The sequence below is a fragment of the Euphorbia lathyris genome, chromosome 6 (assembly GCF_963576675.1).
Source record: "Euphorbia lathyris chromosome 6, ddEupLath1.1, whole genome shotgun sequence".
Taxonomy (NCBI): Eukaryota; Viridiplantae; Streptophyta; class Magnoliopsida; order Malpighiales; family Euphorbiaceae; genus Euphorbia; species Euphorbia lathyris.
Window position 1 is genome coordinate 40,603,674 of NC_088915.1, and position 24,244 is coordinate 40,627,917.

At 36.5% G+C, this 24,244-nt stretch overlaps 1 protein-coding gene across 1 annotated transcript; it reads right to left on the bottom strand.

The window, feature by feature from the left end:
* Nucleotides 1–8,711: 8,711 nt before the first annotated feature.
* On the bottom strand, nt 8,712–24,043 carry LOC136233433 (26S proteasome non-ATPase regulatory subunit 13 homolog B-like). The gene is made up of 6 exons (XM_066023086.1): nt 23,800–24,043; nt 22,136–22,582; nt 21,137–21,217; nt 11,740–11,936; nt 11,548–11,647; nt 8,712–9,210 (listed from the first exon to the last, which is right to left on the bottom strand). The coding sequence occupies exons 1-6, from the start codon at nt 23,947–23,949 to the stop codon at nt 9,022–9,024; spliced, it is 1,164 nt and encodes a 387-aa protein (XP_065879158.1). The 5' UTR covers nt 23,950–24,043; the 3' UTR covers nt 8,712–9,021.
* Nucleotides 24,044–24,244: the final 201 nt, after the last annotated feature.

Genomic DNA, 24,244 nt, shown 5'->3' on the forward strand with positions numbered 1-24,244 from the left:
CTATCAATACTTTGAACATAAGTACTATCTTCAGAATCAGACCCCGTGTCATCATTGTTAGCAGTGTGAACATTCTCATCCTCCGCATCACTGACATCATTGTCATCAGAATCAAATCCTCCTGCATTAGTGTCATCACATTTGTACCACATTTGTACTGAGTGTTTATACCCTACATCCTTACCAATATCCGCTAGCTCAAAGTAGCTCATGTAGTCAATATCCATTTTCACCATCCTCATTTTACCTCCAACGTAGAGTTATTTGTCCATGTCTACCCATTCACCACCATAATGAATAATCATTGTATGCATTGTAGCCATGATTGTTGTAAATCAAACAAGAAATAGCATATGAACATCTTTAAAAGCACAACTCTGAACTCACATGACATCGAACTAAAGACAATTCAAATCAACAAACTTCATTCACACTAACATGCAACCTTAACAACAACAACGTATAAACATTCATTTGTGCCATTATTACTGTACATCATACAAGAAATAGCATATGACGATCGTTAAAAACACAACTCTGAACTCACAGGACATCAAATTAAAGACAACCCAAATCAACAAACTTCATTAACACTAACATGCAACCTTAACAACAACGACCACAAATTCGTAACAAAACAACAAGAAAATCGTATATACTAATTCCTATCGCAAAAACCCTAACTAAAAGAAACAGAACGTAACGAAATAGAGATTAGAGAGTTGTGCGAACCGTGTATGTACCTTGCTTTCCAAGCTTTTACACCCTCAAAAAGTGGTCTTCACCCTTACTTCTGCTCCTTCATACTTCCTTAGGGTTTTCCGTTTTCTTGGAAAATAGGTTGGATACGAACCGTATGATGCAGGAGTTGATGAATTTCGACTTTTCCCCTCCAAATTCCGACTTGATTATGAGGTTTTTCAGTGGTTTATGGTGTCTAGTAATGTTGAAGTTCAAAGGTTGGAATAGGAAGAGTTGCGATTTTGGGGCCTGTGTTTTGTGGGTTTAAATATCAAATATTTTAATTTAATCCCTGTTTTGCCCCCTGGTCAAAATTTGGGTCAAAGTGCCACGTCATCAAAAATAACGGAGTGAATCAAAAAATCCGTTTTTTTGCTAACAGCGTTTAGCACAGACCTCTGTTTGCAAAAAAAAAAAAATCACAGGTTCGAGTTCGCAAAAAGTGTATACCACAAACATTTTTTTTATACTTATCCCTATTTTATATTGGAGCATTTCACTAATTCCCAATATCATATAATTGCACTTGCTTTGCTGTTATAATTGCTCATTCATTTGTTGATGTGATTTCTTATCTTATTGTCTGCTATTCCAATGTTTTAAAGAACTGGATTGACAATTGGGTCAGGGTCAATAGTTTCAACCGGTTAACTCGGATTGATTAAACTGAATGATGTTATATATATATATATAACAGAATTCCCTTCAATTAAACATAAAAATATATATGTAAATTTAGTATAATACAATAATAGAATATATATTTTTTAATTTAATTTATCTCTTAGCCTGTTGGTTGAGAGCTTACCCGTGACTATAGAGGTCATGGGTTCGAATCAGATGGGTGAGGTGGGTTGAGAGTTTTTCTTTCTCTTTAATGCAATCTTCCTTTGTTTAATGTAAGTGCATTGCGCACAACTTTTATATATATATATATATTATGAAATTTACTAGACTTTTAGACTTTTAGATTTTATTTTGTGTATATTTAAAATTTAAATACTAAGTAAACTTTGTTTATATTGCAAAGATAAATTAACTTTTTAATAATATTTATTGAAACTTATAAAAAAATATAAAAAAACAAATACTAAATAATATTTCAAATTTTTAATGTTTCAGTACTAGTATAATATATAAATTTATATTGTTGCTAATAGTTACAAGTGGAAACCTAGTTCAGTGGTATGACATGTATAGTGGTATTTGGTAGCTTAAGTTTAAATCCTCTCATCTACATATCTTTTTTTTTTTTAATATTAAACATGGGTGAAAAACTAATTGGACCAAACCGCTCAACCAGATTAGTTTGCGGTTAACTTTGTCGGTTCGAGCAGTCCAATCTGATTTGATAAGCATATAAAAACCCAACATCAACTTGACCGATTTGCGGTCGAACCGGCCGATCTGGAACGATTTTCAAAACACTGGTTATAACTAGTCATGTACACATTAAAAGACGGACTTATAATTTACAGTTAATAACAATTAATTTTGACACTTTCTTTCAAGCTAGTGAATATGTATTTTTCATTTCTAGTTTGGATACAATATTCTCAACTATTAAGCTACTTAACCCCTTAGTGAGAATATCAATGAGGTATCCCTATGTTGGCACATACAGAGTGCTATTCAAGCCACTGTCTAATTTCTTCTTGCTAAAATGTCTATCCAGCTCAATGTGTTTTGTCATATCATGTTAAATTGGATTGTGGGGGTATGCTTATTATCGCATTATAATCACAATAGAGTTTCATAGGACCACCCTTCAAGAATAGTTTTCAGCTAAAGCAATTCTTATATACCTTGTGCCTTTAATTGAAATTCTGCTTCAACATTTGAACATGTTACTACCCCTTGTTTCTTGCTTCTCCAAGTCACAAGGTTCCCTCCATAAAAGATACAATAGACTGATGTAGACTCTTTTTTTGTCGATAATTGATCGTGTAGTCAATATCAATGTAAGCTTCAAATGCCATATTTTTATTTCTCTTGAACAAGATCACTCTTCCAAGTGTTTCGTTAAGGTATTGCAAAATTATGTGTGTTTTTGCAAGTGAATTTCTCTAGGATTATGTGATCGTCCAGGTGTTCCCTGAAGGTATTACAAAACCATGTGTGTTGTTTAGGATTATGCATAAACTGACTAATTAAGCTTACTGCATAAGTATATCGGGTTTCATATGTGCCAAATTAATAATTCATTTTACAAGGCATTGATACATTTCGTCATTGACTCGAAGATCTTCCTCTACTTTCCCTAGCTTATGGCATGGCTCTATAGGTGTAATAACTGGTTTACATGCAACTTTTCCTATCTCCTTGAGTAAATTAGTAACCTAGTTATGTTGAGATATAAAAGAAAATTCAGGTGTCACCTCAATTTCTAGAAAATATTTCAGTCTTCCCTAAGTCTTGATCTCAAATACTTCCCTAAATTAAAGAACAATATGTGGTTGGTTTGTATGTTATGACTAACATGACTCTTAAGAATCTCCCAAATCAGGCTCGAGGAGAATTTTTCAATCCATACAAAGCTTATTTTGCTTGCATATTGTATTGGTTGTCATCTTTGTTCCATAGACTCTGTCCTTTATATAAATCTCTTCAAGATTCTCATGCAAAAATGCATTTTTCACATCAAATTGTTGTAGGTCCTAACCACTATTAGTAGCTAAATATAAAATTAATCGGATTGTATTCATCTTACCTACTGGAGCAAATGCCTTTAAATAATCAATCTCATATATTTGAATGTATCTTTTGACTACCAATCTTCCTTGTACCTATCAATTGATCCATCAGTCCTAAATTTCACTATACATACCCATTTGCAACCTACTGACTTTTTTCCTGATGGCAACTCGACTAAACTCTAAGTTTTATTCTTCTCCAATGCCTTCATATCCATATTCATGGCTTGTTTTCATTTTCCATTAGACAATGCCTAAAATAAAGTTGTAGGGATGGTTGTAGTAGTGAGGTTTAGAAAGAAGGCTTTGAAGGTTGGTGGCGAAGTTTTACAAAGGCGTGTAGTACGAGAGTGGGTATAAAGGCTTCTTTGTGCATGTTCTAGTTCCTTTCCTAATAGCATTTGGTGGCCTTTATTTTCATCACTAATATGTACTTAAGTTTCACACTGCAAAGTAGGAAAATCAGATATCGTTACCTCATTTGAGGGACTTGGATCAGATTCTTGTATATGCGTAGATTTTGGCCTCTTTTCGTCTTGAGTAAACCATATTCTTTCAAAATCTCACATTTACAAGAACATATTCATGTTTAATAAGTTGAGCTTCTGACTGATTGAACTCATGAAGGATATGTTCTAATTCGTAATGCTCAAGTTCGGACAAGTTGGACGCATGTTTTGATTTTGGTTTTCGTTAGATCAAAAGCATTTGATTGGGTGTCAATAGAAGTAAATGCTAGAGTCTAAGAATAGATTTCTTATCTTCCTTGACATTCTCCACAGGAAGATCCGTTTGAATGAAGTTCTTACTCATTAAATGTTATATCTTGTGACACACAAAACTTTTTGGAAGGAGGATGATAACACTTGTACTTTTTTGAGTTGATGAATAACCCATAAAGATACACTTCAATACTCTAGGATCTAATTTTCCAAGATATTGGCTATAGATATGAACAAAAGACACCCAAAAATGGGAGCTAGAAGATTGTTTGTAGTCTACCGATTCTGGTAGAATGAAGAGAGATCCTCCATTGTACTTTTGAAATCTAATACTCTAGAGGGTAATCTATTAATGGGATGAGTTGTTGTTAAAACTGCTTCTTCTTAAAAATACTTCATTACATATTCTAAAAAAACAATGATCGGGTTTGCTCTAAAAGGTGTCAATTTTTCTTTCAATGATATTGTTATATTGTCGTGTTTTGAGACAAGATGACTCATAATTATCCCCACCTTTAGCAGTATGGAGTGAAAGTTTGGTTGAAACATTCTTTGTCTTTTTCTGACCTAAGTCTTTTGATATTTATACCAAAGTAGTTTTCTACCATAGAGACAAAATTTAGTAAACACGATTAGCATTTGACTTGTGTTTGAGCAACTGAGCAACACGGTACGTCATTTGAATGAGAACCTAATAGTAGCATCATAGTAATTCCTTGCTAAATAATATCATGTTGAGCATGAGGAATGGTACAGTCATCCTCATATAGTGTTCATGCATTCTTTACTCTCTTGGTGAACTAGTCAAGTTGAATAAGCAATACCAATTGCTTCATTCGGGTGTGGCCACACTTTTCTCAGTTCCACTAATCAAGTGGTAGGCGATATATGTTTTCCCTCAGATGAGTAGCAATCCCCCGCACTTCACTCATGGCCCCTCAACATGATTCAGTACCTACTTGGCTAACCCATATTTGGCACCAAGTTATTGGCCCGTTAGGCGATAACGAAACTATGTAATGTCTCATCTAGGTCTCATAGTGATTTTGGGTCTAAAGATGCATCTATGACCGTTACATTAGAATCACATATGACTTTAGATAACCATGTTGTGTTTCTCATAACGAATCTTTTGTTATGCGGAGAGGAAGTGCAACCCTCACACTTATAGTTCATTGTTGCACTTTGTTTTTTCAGTTAATTGATCTATTTTTCGTTGTTTTTTTCCGTTCATTTTGTTTTTTTTCGTCATTAAAATTCTGGTCCACACGGTGACATAAGCCAAGCTCCGCGTGAACCAGGCACTGGTTTTTATTCGCTTTAAAACTTGTGTCATGTGGAGCGTCTTATGTTCCACGCTCCGCGTGACTTAAAAAAAATAAAAAAGCAGAAAAATAAAATAAAGTAAAGTAAATGATTAGCTCAAAAGTGAATCAAACACATTACCACCCTCAAAATTTAAGTTCCGTTATTTGTCCTCAAAAGTAAATCGCTCGATACGAAGGATCGATTCAATTGAGAAATTTTAAGTTTTGATTCCGAAGCTAGGAAATTTATGAGTAGACAAAATTTGCACCTAACAAAAGCAATAGTTCCAAACTCACAAGTCATTTTTTGTAATTAACCTTAAAAGGCAATAAAGGCGAAATTTTGAGAATTTTAAGAAAACTTAAGAGCATATAATAAAATCCGAAATCATCGTGAGGTATTTTAAGCCTAAAAGAGTTCACACGAAAACTCTATTTTCTTCAAAAAAATTTTGAGGGCTTTGCTTACTCAAGTCATAGAATTTGCATTAAATACCGAGTTAAGTACGTCTGTTTTGGTAAGAGAACAATAGATGATAAAATGATCTCACTTAGGCTAATTCTTTCTTATTATTTTTTCGTTTTTCACAACCCTTAGAAAGCCCACTTGAGCCTACTAACCAGTTTCTTTCTCAAAACCCATTAACATTTAACCCACTTTTTTCTCTCGTTATAAAATCAACAAATGCATCAATTATCCAAAAGTCAAACCTCTAGCAAGAAAGTACGCTACTGAAATCGTTTTTGTGCCACTCTCAAAGAATAAAAAATGAATCAAAGAGTTCTAGGCATTCTCAAGCTCCCTCAAGAAATTTCAGTCCATCACCAAATTGCTAGAAAAACAACAAAGGCATGATGCAAACACAAGTTCGGTGCTCAAACTTGAGTTCCCACAAATTGATTTTTAACCCCACTAAAAAGCCTCAACTTCATTACAACCACAATCCGAGACCATTTTTAATATTGTTTAACCATAACAAGGACAAAAGACTCGGATGAACGTGCAAACTCAGTGTGATTTTGGGTAAGTATAAAGAAAAGAGTACAAACACCTAACCATCCAAAAATTTGTATGATTGAGTGAAATACCTTGGTGATGTGCAATTAAGTTTTCCAGGAATAATCAATCTCTGTTAATATTGCCTATTAAGTTTAATCATAGAAATTTCAAACAAAGATTTGCTAACCCTTTCGCTCATGTAGGTGCTCATTAAACCCTTCTCATAAAATCTTGGTTTCGGAATCACGTACTTAGATAAATCAAGAAATGGTTTGTTTCTCAAATGTCTCAATCCTTCGTCTTTCGACTACCTTTACTTGAGGACAAGTAAAACTTTAAACTCCGAGGAGGTTGATAGGGACGTTTTGTCCCTATCTTTTTAGGGTGATTCACAATCTATATTGAACTAACAATTCAGTTTAATACCTAAAAACAAGTGTGTTTCATTTAATTAGTAGAAAAATAATAAAATATGTACTCTTGATAATTTTGCGTTATTTTTAATCATATTTCAGTAAGTAAAGAAATCAAGTAATCTCGGGTTCCATGGTTGTATTTTACAGGTTCAAGAAACACACATGAGATGCAAAAGACGATTAAAGTAAGAAACACCGCACGACATATGAAAAGAGGAATCTATTTTTTCACAGCCACGCGGAGCGTGATTTCATCCACGCGGAGCGTTGACTTAATGACGCAGTGCCCACTAAATTACGGCAATCAACAAATAGTCCACGTGGAGCATGAAATAAACGAAGATAAATCTCAGTAGCTCACTTATGCAGAGCTTGGCTATCACCACGCGGAGCGTGGACCAGATCAAGTAATAGGAAAAAAGTCTTTCAGTGGTGTGAAGACTACAAGTCGTGAAGGAAAACAGATCACGCGGAGCGTGGACCTTGTTTTCAGCATCAAATGTGAACAATCGAAAGACCTTTGTAATTTACGATTATGCCCCTAACTTGATTTATGTATAAATAGGAGTACTTGCCACTCAAATCTTTATTCAATTTCCATGTAATAAAGTTTCTTACACCTTGAGAGCTTGTGTAATCATTCTGTTACTCCATCGAAGTTACATTCCATCCGCATTCCCCAAGCTCAGAGACGGCCTTGAGTCCAGTTAGCAAGTTTTAAGGGCTGATTCTTCTTCCCTTTTACCTTGTTAACTAGTTTGTACTCTTCATATATTCTATATTCGATTGTATTCCGCATTTACGCTTTTCATACTAATAATATATGATTTACGGTTTTCAATTTCACTATACTTGTTAATGTTTATTCCTTGCTTTGATTCTCATAATTGATTATTATGTATGTTGATTACAAACTCCAAAATCCATTAGGATTCATATAGATGTTGCCTTATCGGAATTGACAACCCAGAAACCATAGGAATTGACGAGCCTCGGAACTTACAGACCCTATTTTATGAACCTAAGAATTAGAGTCTCCTTAAGAAGGAACCACGATCTAAGAATCTCACGGAGTTGGTCAGTTTTCATATGGTCGTCTTTGCAAGAGTAAATTGTTACTCGTATATATCCTGAAATATTGTTTATCACATGTTGTAACTTAACGCCATCCATATCATTCCATAAGGGCTTCAAATTAATGAATATTGAGCTTAATTTGTTGTTTGAAGACATCACTATTAAACCTCTAATTTTATCCAAAGCTTCTCTCAGCCACAGCCTGTATAAACTCAAAGGGTGAATAAGCTTTTTGAGCGAAGTGCAGGAACTATTGATGTATTAAACTGCAGAAATTTCCTTGCACAATGAAACTAAAACGTGAATAAATTACCTTGTGCATTTTCATTTAGTTAGTTGCAGTAGAAACTTCAACTGGTGGCAAAGGTTCCTGCTTCTAGCAGGTAAGAAATGAATTTTGATACCATTTTAGTTAGTTGCAGTAGAAACTTCAACTGGTGGCAAAGGTTCCTGCTTCTAGTCTAAATAAAAGCAACTATTTTAAAGTAAAAATAAACTGAATTTTTCATTGAAAATGGAGAGAAATGAACAAATTAATTAATTGGGTAAAATGAACTCAATCTTGTATTGAAAACAGAGTTACTGAACAGTATAAATGTTCTAAATTGATCTGGCGTTGAAAGACAGACCTTTTTCCTTTTCGCATTCAAATGTTTTCATACAGCTGTTGCTTTCAAATGATAGCATGTTATCATGGACCTCTCAAAATGCTATCATGGACAAATTTAACTAGATATTAGGCTCCACTAATGCAATGTCATAAAAGATAAATGCACTTGTGGAAATGTCATTTAAGATTCAAACCATAAATATCTAAAAAGCCTGTAAACTCTACAAGTTAATCCAAAGTATTAACCTCAAAAGTTTGTTAATGAGCAGCAATGCACATAATGTTTTTCTAACAAACAGACAATTTAATTCAGTGAATAAAAATAGTGCCTTTTAAACTGAAGGGGTACAAGTACTTCCAGAATAAACCTCAAAAACCCTTTTCTCTAGTTTCCATTGAGAATTTTGTTACCATGGGGAGAGACCCCAAAAAAAAGCAAAAACAAAGAGAATCAATCACAATGCTGGCACTAGATCAGGTGTTTCAGCTTCAACAGATAATAAAGCAGTGTGTACTTTACCCAACCAATTGTCTAGTCTATCTCGTAAGGATTTGATCTGTGGAATCCCCAGAACTCTTGGCTGCACCCATGACACGTATACTGTTCCCTCAACTTGATCCATTATTCCCTCAATAAGATGAACCTGTTCAAAAAAAAAAAAAAACTCTTCACAATGCAAGTTTTCCAGTCACAAACATACACCCTAATTAAGGTTTTCTATGTGCATCGTCATAATTATGCTAACAAATCTTATTATTGTTTTTCAAACATTGTCGGATTGAATAAACTGAACTGTTGGAAATTAAAGACATACAAAAAATCAAAAAACAACCTCAAGGAAGTTCTACGACTACCTTCCACTTAAACATGTAAATTTGGAAGGTTCATGCAAAATAAACAAGAAAATTCTAGGGGGCTGTTACAAACTAAAATCTGACTTAAGAAATTAGAATCGTAGGAAGAGATAGAAAGAAAGAAGAGGGAAGGGAGAAGAATTTAGGAATAAAGGAAATACTTCATTAACTAATTGATAACCAATACCTACAGCAATTCCTCCTAAATAGGAGAAGAAGGCAGTTACAAGGTCAGCTGACATCCCACTAACTTGCTAATACTACTATATAGGAAACGCAACCCACGAAATAACAGAATAGAACTATATAGGAAACACAAATAATCAAATAATCAAAATAGAATTTGCAATAGGAAAATTCCAGAGTCAGTCCTTAGACTTTTTCCCGTTGCTGATATGTGTCACGGACACAATTCCTCAGTCAATTGCTGTCCGTGCGGCACTAGTGATTTCTCCCTGAAACTACTAGTTAGCCTTCCCTCGATTCACCTTAGCAAGCGGATGTTACCTTAGCGAATTAAATTAACAAGAAACAAGTGTTGTATTACACAAAGAATGCTTTACAAGTATGCTTGAGAGCTTGGAGAGTTTGGAATTGAATTTACAAATGACCCCTCACTCTTATTTATAGGCCTCCAATCCCTAAGGAAGTTTCTAGATATTTACAAGGCAATTTAATCTAGAAAGTTCTAGGATAAACTAAGTTAGACTAATTTGGGCACTTCTAGACACTGCTGGGCACTGCTTGGGCAATGCTGGGCGTTTCCGGAAACTTCTGGGCAGTTGCTGGGCAGTCTGGCAGCTTCCTGGCCCATAGGCATCTAACTGAGGTTAAATCTGTGAGGATTTAGAACCTCTTAGCCAATTCTCCAAATCTGAAGACTTATCCCGTGCCTTCTAGATTCTTCTAGCCTTCTTTAGACAAATAATTAAGGTGTGCAAAATTTGGGAGCCATTGGTTATGCCTAACCTCCATTTTGGGGGTAGTGGTGAATGGAACAAGGCAATGTCCACTCCCCCAGGGCCCAGACTCGGCGTAAGACACACTATGGGTCTCTGCGCCTGGCAGGCATCGGCAAAATGCCTTGCTGCCACGGGCCCGTTGCCTATCCAAATTGGCCCGGAGTGGGGAAATTATGCGGTCCGTGACATATGTGACAGGGGCGTTCAATAGGTAGTCCAAAACTACTGGCTTTTACATTTCTTTATCATTATTAATGTTCCAGTGGATTAATCACCTTCCAAGTTCCAACCTGAGTACTGAATTTAGTGAAGTACAAGGTAAAATCAGTATAACTCTTTCTGTATGCACGTTCTATATTGACTTGTGCATATATATAATATGGTAAACATAATTTCAATTTTAAAGCTTAAAAATCTAAGATGCTCTAAAATAGTGCTAAGGTTGATACATAAGATTCTATGTCCCATATCATTGGTGCTGGCAATACATGTAACACGGGATTAGAGCTCTTCTTTAAACATTGAACTCTGAACTAAGAAGTGGAGAATCAGTAAGATCCATTATGTTATCAACAGCATAGCAAAGGCAGATAAATTGAGCTAAAGCTTCGTTCCTGCCAAACCAGTTTCCCTCTTAGAAAGTGCGAAGTGCCAAAAGATTTTCTCACTGCCTGTTCTCAGGGCTTCATGATTTCTTTAATCCATACCCATACTACACTGTTTTACTAATGCATATTATATATATACTCTAAAACTAAGGAGAATAATCTTTCAGCGTTCTACAAACTTAGACAATAACTGCATTCACCACTCCCATGTCACAACATGTATGCATATAAATCTCCAGCGCTGCTCTTCCCCACCAATATTATATTTATGGTGCCAGATGCCAATTCCTTTGTCCAACTCTAACCAGTAATGGCTGCAAACCTATGCACGATTTTTTTAATATTATATCCATAACAGTTCCCTCCATATTTAAACAAGTGGTCATACTATAAGTGTATACAGTTGTATGCATGCAAGAAAATATCCTTCTAGTTGAAAAGGGAGCACCAGGTATGACTTAAAATTCTACTCTTTTTTATTTTCAACCATCAAGTGAAGGATGAAAATTGTACACATATTATAGCATCATGTCAAATATCACGAGAGAAGACTTACAGAAAGACTCTTCATGACTAGATGCTCCACATCCTCAATAGAAAGTTTTGTACGGGCAGCAATGACATTTAATGGAATAGTTCGATCTTCAGAAGGACGGCTGTAAAGAAGCATGTCTTATTTCACTCACATGTAGTTCAGAAAATAGTAAGTAAACAATGTCAAGAAAGATATCTATAAATGTACAGATACCTAAAGATGATTTCCATCAAGCAAAGGATGTTAATCTTTTCCAATAGCTTCTGTTCATTCTCAACCAATGCTGGCTGAGCCCTCAAAGATGCGTTATGCACACGGCACAATTCTTGGTAGCGAATAAGATCACCAAGATTAAATGCCTGAAGGATATAGTAAAGCCACTCAACTGGTGTTCCCAGAAGACTCTTTATCTGTTGAAAGATTAATTGGGAGATCATTCCAAACATAATATTGAAGATAAATGCCACACAAGTATAAGGAACTAGATTTTAAATCACTTGCAGGGAAAAAAAAGGAAAAAAAACAAAGACTTTCCAACCAGAAAACTAGCAAGGATTTATGAAGGAGCTTATAAGAATTCCTAATATTCTAGTCTCTAGAGGAACTAGAGTTCAGATGCATATATAATACCTAAGACATTTGTATTCAGAAATTTCAGTAATGGACATAGAGATTATTTTGTTTGTCAAAAATCAGAAGGCAGTAAAATGGAAATCGAAATAAGAAAGGGTGATGCCAAGCTCTAATGTTTCATCAGATTAAAGATGGAGCACGAATTAAACTCCATTCCCCTTGGGGAATTAGATCCCAATCTCCATACTAACAAATATCAGAAATGTTGAACTTAAGACTTAGAAATCTACTATTTAAAAATCCAGAGTTTAACATAAAGTATTACAATTTATTGTTTGACAATTAATATCCTCACAAAAGAAATTGGCCACCAAATTTGGAGAAACTATATATGACTTTAAAACTATGAACCACCGAAACTTCTAAGAGTTTAACATACAGAACACGCCAAATAACTGTCCCCTCATTTTTTATTATTTTTTAATATGGGACACGCGGGAACTGGGGGACACTTCGGGGACACAGATTATGAGTTGATTAGGTAAAAAAATATAGAATTTTTTTAAGTAACTTTACAAAAAAAGGGATTGATATATAAAGAAATATTAAAAAAACTAAAGAAAGAACTAGCAGTCGACTGCCCTTTTATTTGTAAAAAAAAAAAAAAAAGAAATCAAAATCTAGAAGTTAAAACACTAACCTAACTACGGGAATTTATAGGAGGGTCCCGGATCTCCAACTCAATTAAGGACCCTCCATACAAATACTGCCAAGTGTCTTTTATTAATCCCAATCACAATTAATAAAAATTATTAATCATTAAACAAACAGTTCCGTACTTCTTCTTTCTCTATCCTTCTGTTTGTTCCACAGCCCCTCCCCTCTCTTCCACTTATACCAAAATTCAATTTAAGCAGAATATGAACAACACCTAATTAATATATGCTTCTTTTAACTATAGAGCTTTTCAATTTTCTGATTGTCCATTTACAGATAAATAATTCTTCGACTCAGCAATAAATTATTGGATTTCTCTGATTTAGATATAACAACAACAACAACAACAACAAAGCCTTAGTCCCGAAATGATTCGGGGTCGGCTAACATGAACCATCATATAAAACCGTGAAAATTGATTTAGATATACAAAAAAAAAAATTAGGGGATTCAGAGGCTTAGTACTAGAATTGAAAATTCAGGATTAATACACAAAGCTCCCAAAGTGGAAGGGTCTTTGATCCTTAATTGCTTTGTTCCTTATTTAATTGGGTTATTATTTGGAGTGAAAAATTCATTAGGTGTTTTGTTGAGAGCTTAATTGAGTTTCTTTGAAAAGATCAGAGCCGAAATCGACAGTGAAGAGCAGCGGCGAAGGCGGTGACAAACAGATGGAGAATGGTGGTTCTAGAAGATGGAAAGGCAGTGGCTGCGTAAAAAAGGATAGAGAAAGAAGACGGTTTGTTTAATGATTAATGATTTTTATTAATTGTGATTGGGATTAATAAAAGACACTTGGCAGTATTTCTATGGAGGGTCCTTAATTGAGTTGGAGATCCGGGACCCTCCTATAAATTCCCCCTAACTACACATAGTATTCAATTGAGATAGCAAAACAGAAAACTCAAATCAGCCACTACCAGCCCCTTCGATTTAGCTAAGGACAATCTAAAACCTTACCAGCCATGACAAATCTAAAATCTAAAAATCCTACCTCTTCGTGTATCCCCACACTTATCAGTGAGTTTCATAACACTCCTACTGGGGTCATTCCGGGTATTGAGGCAATCATGGTCGTGGTGGACCGGTTGATGAAATACAGTCATTTTATCGCTATCAAGCATCCTTATACAGCCCGTACTATTGCTGCACTTTTTGTCACAGAGATCGTCTGCCTCCACATAATTCCCAGCTCGATTGTCAGTAATCGTGACCTTCTGTTCATCAGTAAATTTTGGCAGGAACTGTTTCAGCTTCAAGGGACGAGGTTGCATCTTTTTTCGGCATATCACCCTGAGTCCGGTGGGCAAACAGAGGTCATCAACCACTGTTTGCAGTCCTATTTACGCTGTTTTGCTGCTGAACAGCCTAAGACGTGGTATACTTGGCTTGCTTGGGCGGAATATTAGTACAACATAACCTATCATGTGTCTACTGGTATTACGCCTTTTGAGGCTGTTTATGGTCGACGTCTTCCTGTTGTCACTCAGTTCATTCCCGGGGAATTACGGGTGGAGGCTGTTGCTCGGGAATTACAAGATCGGGATGAAGCGCTTCAGCAATTAAATCGCCATCTCTAGCAATCCCAACAACAGATGAAACTGCTTGCCGATAAGAAACGCCGCCATGTCACTTTTGAGGTGGGTGATTGGGTTTTCTTAAAACTTCGCCCCCATCAACAACAGTCTGCGGTACGCCGGATTTGTCTCAAACTTGCCCCTCGCTTTTATAGTCATTACCAGGTCACAGCCAAGGTGGGCAGCGTCGCATATCGCCTCCAGTTGCCTCCTTCGAGCAAGATACATCCATGTTTCCCTGCTGAATCCTGCTCATGGACAGCCCCCTGCTGCTACTTCTCTTCCTCCAGAGTTGGTACTTGACTCTCCTCCCATCACGGTTCCTGAATCTGTCCTTGCTAAAAGAGTTGTTTAGAAACATGTAGACACAGTGTCGCAGTGGCCTATTCAATGGAAGGATCAACCTACTGACAATGCTACATGGGAAGATGAATTCACCATAGACTCCGAGTTTCCAGGTCTTAGTCTTGAGGACAAGACTTCTCAACAGGATGGGGATATTGATAGAGAATGGACCACTAATGTTTTAGATCAAGGCCATCAAGGGCCCAAGGAATGGAAGGTCTACACTAGGAGGAATAAAGTACAAAAGTGATAGTCACATAATTAGTTAGTGAGGTAGGGGTGAGCTGGCTAGTAAGGGTAGTTGGTTATTTTGAGAATTGAAATGGGGTTTAAGAGGAGGCTGTAGAGAAGGATTTAGGGCATTGAAGATTATGATAATATTACCGTTTGGCTGCTTTGCTGCCATTATTTGGGTAGAGAAGGGGATTAAGCTTGGCCTAATCCATTTGTCTTTTCATTCATGTTATTTATATTTTCCTTTCTACTTTTATCAATCAAATACCACTATTCCATTCCCAACCCTTATATTTCGTGAGTTTCTTGTTTATACTAACCTGTTGAAGAGTTCTCAGTTGTTTACCTATTAGGGACACACCAAATTTTATATATATATATATATATATATATATATATATATATATATATTGTGAAAAAATTAAAAGATATATAAACAATAAATAACATTCACAATTCATTGTCGGATGGGTTTGAATCGCAACCCACCAATTAATCATTGTCGAATGTCATGGCTGGTAAGGTTTTTAGATTTTAGATTTGTCCTCAACTAAATGAAAGGGGCTGGTAGTGGATGATTTGAGTTTTCTGTTTTGTTATCTCAATCGAATACTATGTGCAGTTAGGTTAGTGTTTTAACTTCTAGACTTTGAGTTCTTTCTTTTTTAACAAATAAAAGGGGAAACTTCTAAGAGTTTAACGTACAGAACACGCCAAATAACTGTCCCCTCATTTTTTAATATGGGACACACGGGGACAGGGGGACACTTTGGGGACACAGATTATGAGTTAATTAGGTAAAAAATATAGTATTTTTTTTAAGTAACTTTACAAAAAAAGGGATTGATATATAAAAGAAATATTAAAAAAAACTAGCAGTTGACTCCCCTTTTATTTGTATGAAAAAAAATCGAAATCTAGAAGCTAAAACACTAACCTAACTATACATACTATTCGATTGAGATAGCAAAACAGAAAACTCAAATCAGCCACTACCAGCCTCTTTGGTTTAGCTAAGGACAAATCTAAAATCTAAAAACCTTACCAGCCATGACATTCGACAACGATTATACTGGATATCAAACTGATAGCCCATTAATTTTGCCAGAAAGTTCTGTTGATCCGTCGTTGTCACCTTTGTTGTAATAAATGACAAAGGCTCTTGTGATCTGTGCATACAACAAACCTCTGACCAAGAAGGTAGGGCCGCCAATCATGAATAGCCAAAATTAACGCCATTAACTCTTTCTCATACGTAGACTTGGTTAACGTCCTTTTTGACAGCTGAAATATGCCACAGGCTGTTTGTTCTCAATAAAACAACTTCGATTCCTGCCCTGGAAGCATCACAATCAACAGTGGAAGATTTTGTAAAGTCGGGAAGAGCTAACACAGGGGCTGTAATGAGTTTTTCCTTGAGGGTTTTAAAAGCTAACTGGGAATTGGCATTCCAATGGAAATTTTTTTTCTTTGTCAGCTCTGTTAGAGGTCAAGCAATCTTCCCGTAATGCTCGATGACTTTTCAATAATACCCAGTCAAACCCAAAAACCCTCGCACACCCTTAACATTTTGTAGAACGGACACTGTTGAACAGCAATTACTTTTTGGGGTCCATAGCAACTCCCAAATCTGAAACAACATGCCCTAAATATTCAACCTCTCACTTGCCAAAAGAACACTTCTTAAAATTAGCCTTGAAACCATGGGTGCGTAGGACATGCAGAACCTCATAAACATGATACAACAACAAAGCCTTAGTCCCGAAATGATTCGGGGTCGGCTAACATGAACCGTCATACGAAACCGTGAAATCAAGTCGTGTCAGCGACATAAATTCTCTCCCTCCACTCTGTCCTATCCACTACCATATTTTCCTCAATCCCCAATAAACTCATATCACTCTTAATCACTCTCTTCCAAGTTCACTTAGACCTTCCCTACCCCTCACCATTGCATCCGTTTGCCACTCTTCAATCCTTCTAACCGGCGCAACAAGCGCTCTTCGTCTTACATGGCCAAACCACCTAACCACCTTAGTCGGTTTTCCCTCATTTTATTCAAAACAAGGCCGCTTGGACCGCCGAGCCCCGCCTAGGCGCTTGAAATTGAGAATTCACCCCGATTTTCTCCGATTAGTCCCTCTGGACGTTTTTTAGCTCCTAAAGCAAAAGTGTTTTTCATTATGAATTTTTCTTTTGCTTTATTTTAATTCACTTTTGAGTTGTTTCAATGATATTGTTGTTGAAATGTTGATGTTTGCACATTTTTTAAGATATATGGTATAAATAGATGTGTTTTTCTATATCAAATAATTTTATATTATTATTTCTCGGTAGTATATATATTTTAATTGAATTTATATAACAATTTGTTGATTAACAAATAAATAATACAAATCTAACTAATCTCTGATTAATCCTCAAGGGCCTTGTCCGTCCGACTAGTGTCTAACGTCTTTTACAACCTTGGTATTTTTGAGTTATACAATTCAACTAACAGCTCCTCAATGATTGGGATAGGATATTTATAAGGAACAGTGACCTTATTCAGATCTCGATAATCAATACACAAACGCCAAGTTGCATCTTTCTTTTTTACCAGCAGAATCAATTCAGAATATGCGCTTTGAGTGGGACGGATTATCCCATGTGAGGACGAACACTAACTGGACCTAAATTGATAGCATGGTATTCCCTGTGAGAAGGGAGACCTGGATTTTGAAACACCATGTAACGCTGTCAAACTCGATTTAGTTCGAGCTCCTGGGTCGCAATCAAACATGGAGAAGTAGTCGTATCAACGTGAAGAAGTTGCCCTCTCATCCCCTATAACCACATATCTAAAGAGTCAACAGCCTGCTTAAGCTCTTGCAGCGCCGACTCGAGTGCGGACACGGCAGACGACAATTTTAGAAAATATGAGACACAGGTGCGGCGCGACACGGCAAATTTTAAATAATTATATATATATATATATATATATATATATATATTAGATATAAAATATATAAAAAAACTTGCTAAATCACAAATAAGTCATTCTCTAATCGCAATGATTTTGGTGCGGATGAAATCAGACAAGACAACAACAAGAAAGAAGATGAAGAAAGAAGATGAAATTGCAGGAGAATCGCTAAGAATCGTAAATTGCAAAACAAATCGAAGATGGAAGAGAAAGAAGCCCTAAGCGTTTATAATCGCGATACACAAGTGAGAATTAGATGTAGTTTAGGTTTTTTTGTCAAATTTTGTAATTGAACCATAGGTTTTAAAAGATTTAAAAAAAAAAAACCCCTAAACTTTTACATATTTTCACCATTAGCTGAGTCCCTACCATGTCACTACCGAGTCCCATCCGAGTCCCATGCCACCACCGCGTTACCGCCGAGTCCCTATCGAGTCCTCGAATCCAACGAGTCCGACATGGCCACGACAACCCCAGGGAAGAGTCTGTGCTTCATAGCTTGCAGCCCTATGGCTCAAGTGTTTTGCCAGTCATGTCACTACACCCAACGTTCGTAACCACGCCATACCCAATACCATGTCTAGGCTCAAACACCAAAGCATCAACAATGCATTCCATGGATCCCAAATGCAGGGAGATATTCGGACTTGATTGTGTGACCACTATGCGATGACCATCTCCCAATTGAATGCTAACAGGAATTGGAACGCAATGAAGTCCCAGTTCGTGTTCGCATACCAGACGGCCGGAAACAAAATTATGAGTGGCTCCACATTCCACCATTAACAAGATAGGGATTCCTTATAGTTCCTCTTTTAATTTAATGGTGTTAACAAATGAAACAGAGATACCAGAGATGTTGTATTCCAGTAGGCGACACTCTACTTCCTCGATTTCAGGTTCCGCATCATCTACAAATTTTTTGGTTTCGTCTTCCTCCGATTCAACCTCCTCAACGATAACTAAATAGAGACTACCCTCTGTGCAACGATGCTGAGGACTATATTTAAGGCCGCACTTAAAACAGAGACTGCGACGTCGTTATTCTTCCATCTCTCTCGTCGAAATCTGCTAGTCAATACGAGATCGATCAACCAATTTGGCGGTATCAATTGCTGGATTACGATCTCCATGAGAACCTTGGGAATTAGATCCCCAAAATTTTCATGGGTCATACCCACCACTTCCACCATTTTTCTTTTTTTATCCCACTTTGAAAATTCACGTGATTGTGGGTACCACACAAACTAAAAGAAATATGATGAGAATTACCTCCATTGCCCTCTGAGTAAGATGGTAACACCATCTTGTTAGCTAACATCGCTGCTAGTGCTAAATTAGAAGTTTCCACATCCCTGGGTAATCGCATAGCCTCCACTCGCGATGCCGGTTGCATGATTCTTACCCATCCCTTGATTTCTTTGCGCAACCCATTGATGAACAAACCTAGAAAGTCTTCTGCTAGTTGTGTAGTCAATTGCGACGCGATTAATTCAAACGCATCGATGTATCCGGTCATCATTCCCGTCTGCTGTAAGGCAGCCAATTCCTCTTGCGCGTTCTAGAGTGTGACGCTACTGAACCGAGCCATCAATTCCATCTTGAAGAGATCCCAATCAATGCGTGGTTGTCCACTCAAACGAATTGAAAACCAATGAATAGTGGCACCTTCCATACACATTTGTGCATGGGCCAAACGGCAATGGTTAGGGGTGTTGTTGACGCTGAAATACAATACTTTAGTAATCCACCCTCGGGGTCAGATCTACATAAGGTGGGGGGAGTTTCACCTTCTGTAAAGTGAAACTAGAATCATTGAAATGGTTAGGACAGAGTGTTAATCCCATAGAACTCGGTTGATAATTCTGCTAGAAGGGATTGTGTTAGTAGAATCGCCCTTGGGTCTCAACAGGATGTTCCTGAGTAACAGGTGGTCGACTGATGCTCAGATTTTTTGGATCATCTATTGCCTCTCCCATGGATCGCTTGCCCAACTGCTTCACCATGCCAGTCAACAGCTCCCGCATCTCCACCAAATCATGTTGAATGCCACCAAGCTTGGCATCGCGGTTAGCATTTTCCGCTATTGTTTGTCTGGTGACCGACTTAGTAAGGTTATGCATCTGTGTCTCCATGTTCTCCAGCCCTTCTTCTTGACCCTCTATTCTCACCTGAACCACCAACTCAGCAGGCTTCCCTATAATGTATCCGGCAGGTCGGACAATTTAATAGAGAATCAACACAGAACTCTTCAACAGGTTAGTATAAACAACAAACTCACTAAATATAAGGAGTAGGAAGGAATAATAGTATTTGCTTGATAAAAGTAGAAAGGAAAATATGAATAACATAATGAAAAGATAAATGGATTAACCAAGCTTAATCCCCTTCTCTACCCAAATTATGGCAGAGCCTCTGCAAAGCAGCCAAACAGTAATATTATCATAATCTTCAATATCCTAAACCCTTCTCTACAGCCTCCTCTTAAACCCCAACATAAACCCCATTTTACCATCGAGCTCAATTCTCAAAATAACTAGCTACAGCTCACCCCTACCTCACTAATTAAGGGGGTGTTTGGAAACTCCTTTTCATGCTCATGTTTGCCTTTTCACTTCAAAAGAGGGAGTTTTAAGTGTTTGGTTGGTGCTCTCCTGTTTGTCGTTTACCCGTGAAAAGTAGCCTTTTACAAAAGCAGAGAATCTCTGCTTTTTGGAAAAGCAGCATTTTCCAGCATTTTCCAACAGCAAACACTTTTGTATTTTATTCCTCCTAGTGTAGACCTTCCCTTCCTTGGGCCCTTGATGGCCTTGATCTAAAACATTAGTGGCCCGTTCTTTATCAGTCCCCATCGTACTCGTATCTCATGTTTTTTTAAATGCGTTTGTCATACCCGTGCCCATACTCGTACTTGTATGAGTATCTATCGGTGCTTCCTAGCTTTAAAATAAAGAAAATACTAAACTAATTTCAATTATCTAAGTTAAACTTTTCAATCAAGAATAGTTGTAGCAAGTGACATTTAAATTTCAAAATTAAAAGTATAATAACATCTACAATAATTTAGCAATGTGAGGAGAATCAACTATCTAAGATAAAAGAAACTCCTATTGGCAAGGAAGGGAATTCAAATGACCAACCACAAAGATGTTAAATTGTCAAACCATTAAGAAAATGAACAAATGTCTTGGATTCTTACAATAGGATGAGCAAGCAGTTCTCCAAAGTTGTAGATGTTATCTCCCAGAAGAGCTGAAAGAGAAAGATCAAAAGCCAAATCCTGAAATGGGCAATTAGACATTCAAATTGTCAATACATAAACAACAATGCAAAAAGAAATAATTAAACTCCTATACATATGGAATTTAGTATATCATAATAATTCACTTGTAGTGGCAACAATAGCAAATCCGTATTCATTGATGCAATAATCGTGAATTTCCATTTAGAGGGACCTTTATATTAATCTCCAGTCTAAGTCTTAAAAACACTAAGTTTTCTATTGATAAATATTGGAACATTAATGTCCTTGCTGAAAGGCTGCATTAATGCATCATGCATGTATTTAAAACCTCGAATTATTAAATTCATCCACCATTAAACTACGCATTGTAGTATGTGCAAGCAGAAACTGGCCCAATATTTGCAATATTGGAGAAACTATGTTAAACCCTAGGAGTGACATTCTCCTCCTCTCCAATATTTACAACACTGCCAGACAATGTATTTACAACACATGGAAACACATATATGCATCACTACCATATCTTGATTGCAACATGAAATTGGTTCTTTCCAACAAATTCATTATTTTATTCCATGGCTAAGGCCAAGAGCATATTTTACTTTAAAAAGACAGTATTTATGAAAAACACAATAAAAGGTCCAACTCCAGCACTCCGATATGGAGAAAAAAGGAAGTACAAGAAGAAGGAATCTTAGTCTACAAATAAATTATTGCAAGTTACATCATCAGGGAAACAAAACACACAAAGAAATACAGTAATATGTTTTTATGGTGTTTTTGTTAGAGAGAATGGAGGGAGGTAAAAATACAAATTTCAAGGAGCCCATTTAGAAAAGAAAAATTAGTCTGAATGCAATTTCTGAAATTTGTGTTTTCCAGCCTCCATCTATCCATCCTCCCCAACGAACATAGCACTAGTCTTGAAATATAGACTCAAATACAAGTATTTACCAGTTTAAATGAATCCGATAGGGATTCAACAGACGTGTATGCCAGATAGAGAAGAGCACTTTTGTAAAACTCAGCAAATTCTTGGCAATACTTATGGTACTGAGATGAAACCCAATAGCAACTGGCATAGACAGATGGATCTATATCAGTCATACTGTCCAATGTAATTTTTCCATCTTCTAGAAGCTTTTTGGCTTCCTTTTGATCCCCTTGCTCAAGCTTCAAAAGAGCTAATTGCATCTTTATGTAAAGAATTGGCTCTTCATTCCGTTGTTCCCTAGTTGCTTGAAGCTTCTCAATCACCCCTTCAAGATATTTTATTGCAGCTTCTTTCTCTTTATACTGCCGAGAGACTATAACCGCAAGATGCGCAAGCTTGAGAAGATTAATTTTGGTCTCAAAATCCGAAATGAAATTATCATAGAACTGTATCAGGGCATCTCCAGCCTGAAATAGAATATAATACAAAACGAAAAGCATTACTGTTATATCTAAAAACAACTCTATCATATAACGCTAGAGCAGAGTGGGGGGGCACACTAATAGTGAAGTATCGCATGCAAAACACTTACGAGAAGAAGTAGAATGGGACAGAAATCCAAATACAAACACATACTAAGCAAGCATTAACTTTTTAAACTCTGACAACCAACTCTATCAGTAAACAGAATGGGATAAAATATCATGCAGATGCGGCAAAAGGTAAAAAAGTGAAATCCTTGAAAGACTATGTGCAATTCAAGAAGAAGGTCATACATGCATTAAAATCTATTTTTCATGAATTAGCATACTAATCGAAACCTAAAGTAACATTTATGATACATAATTACATTATATCTTGCCATGTCATTAAAACTGTATTCTCTTAGCCCTTGTTTGGGAGGAGGTTAATGGGAGTAAATGGGAGTAATGGAAGGTTAAGTATTAAGTTAACCTTGTTTGGGAGTTATTTTTTAAGAGTAAATGGAGGTTAATGGGGCTAAATCTTTACTTCCTCTAACCTCCAACGTAAACTTTTTTAAAATTTCTTGTCTCTGCAGTGTAAATTTAACCTTCCTTCCCCTCCATATTTAAACTCCCAAACAAGGTTAAACATTTAACCTCATTTACATCCTATAAACTCCCAAACAAGGTTAACTTTTAACTTTCCATTCCATCGCTTCCCTTCCCTTTCCATTACCTCCTTTAACTCTCACCTCCATTAACCTCCAAACTCCCAAACAAAGGCTTAATTAACTATCACAAGAATAAACTCTATAACATTCAATACAAATTGTTGGAGTCGATAAGTTGAAGACTATCAAGATCCCGCCTAATTGCATCAGTTGAAGTGTTAGATGGCTAGTAGTTAACGACAATGGATTACAACACCTAGTTGTATCGTAAATTACCTTCTAGTCTTTGAATCCAACCTTCCAGAACTTATGAAAACCCTAATTATACATTAGAATCTACATTCACCGTTCCATGCAAACTAACCCAAATTTCCCCAACTCTTCCAGATGAATATCCAAACTCCTTTCTGAAAACGTATATAAATCTACTCGTATAAAGATCTCCAAGACCCTGAGTGCATGAAATTCAAAAGAAATGCTCGCATGTAGATGCATATATGAAAAATATAAAAGAGAACCAAAACCGTCGAATTTGACATGAAGTCAGACCTGGAAGACAGCGAGAGCAACGAAATGCTCGAGCTTCAAAGTAAGCTGATGCCAGAGCTTCTTCTGGTACAGCTCTCCAAGAGAATTGTACCAGTCAGCAAGTTCAGGATGTTGGTTGCGCAGAGATTCCAGATACTCTAAAGCGGCCATGGAAGAGGTTTCGCACGGACCTTTGATTCTTCTCTGGGAAATCTCAAAGACCTCCCCGGGCTCTTTGCGTCTTGAGCTCAAAGAAAAGAATATTATTTCGAAGAAAATCACCTAAAATGCCTTGTATTTATTTAAGGCCAAGATGTACGGATATTGAAGATGGGATAGTTACAAAAAGGTATTGCTATATAGCGCAATATTTTTTCCAACCACCGCACTATTTTGACAATTATGCTCTCTTCATAATTTAAACTCAAAAACCAAAACTTTTTTTTCCTCTCTTTCTCTCCCAAGC

Excerpts from the sequence above, each read along its gene's own strand:
- LOC136233433 (XM_066023086.1), bottom strand. The coding sequence starts at position 23,949 with ATGGCCGCTTTAGAGTATCTGGAATCTCTGCGCAACCAACATCCTGAA. Across the intron at positions 11,937-21,136 it reads AACTGCTTGCTCATCCTATT|ATAAAGAGTCTTCTGGGAAC; the intron begins GTAAGAATCCAA and ends ATCTTTCAACAG. Across the intron at positions 9,211-11,547 it reads TAGTCATGAAGAGTCTTTCT|GTTCATCTTATTGAGGGAAT; the intron begins GTAAGTCTTCTC and ends TTTTTTGAACAG.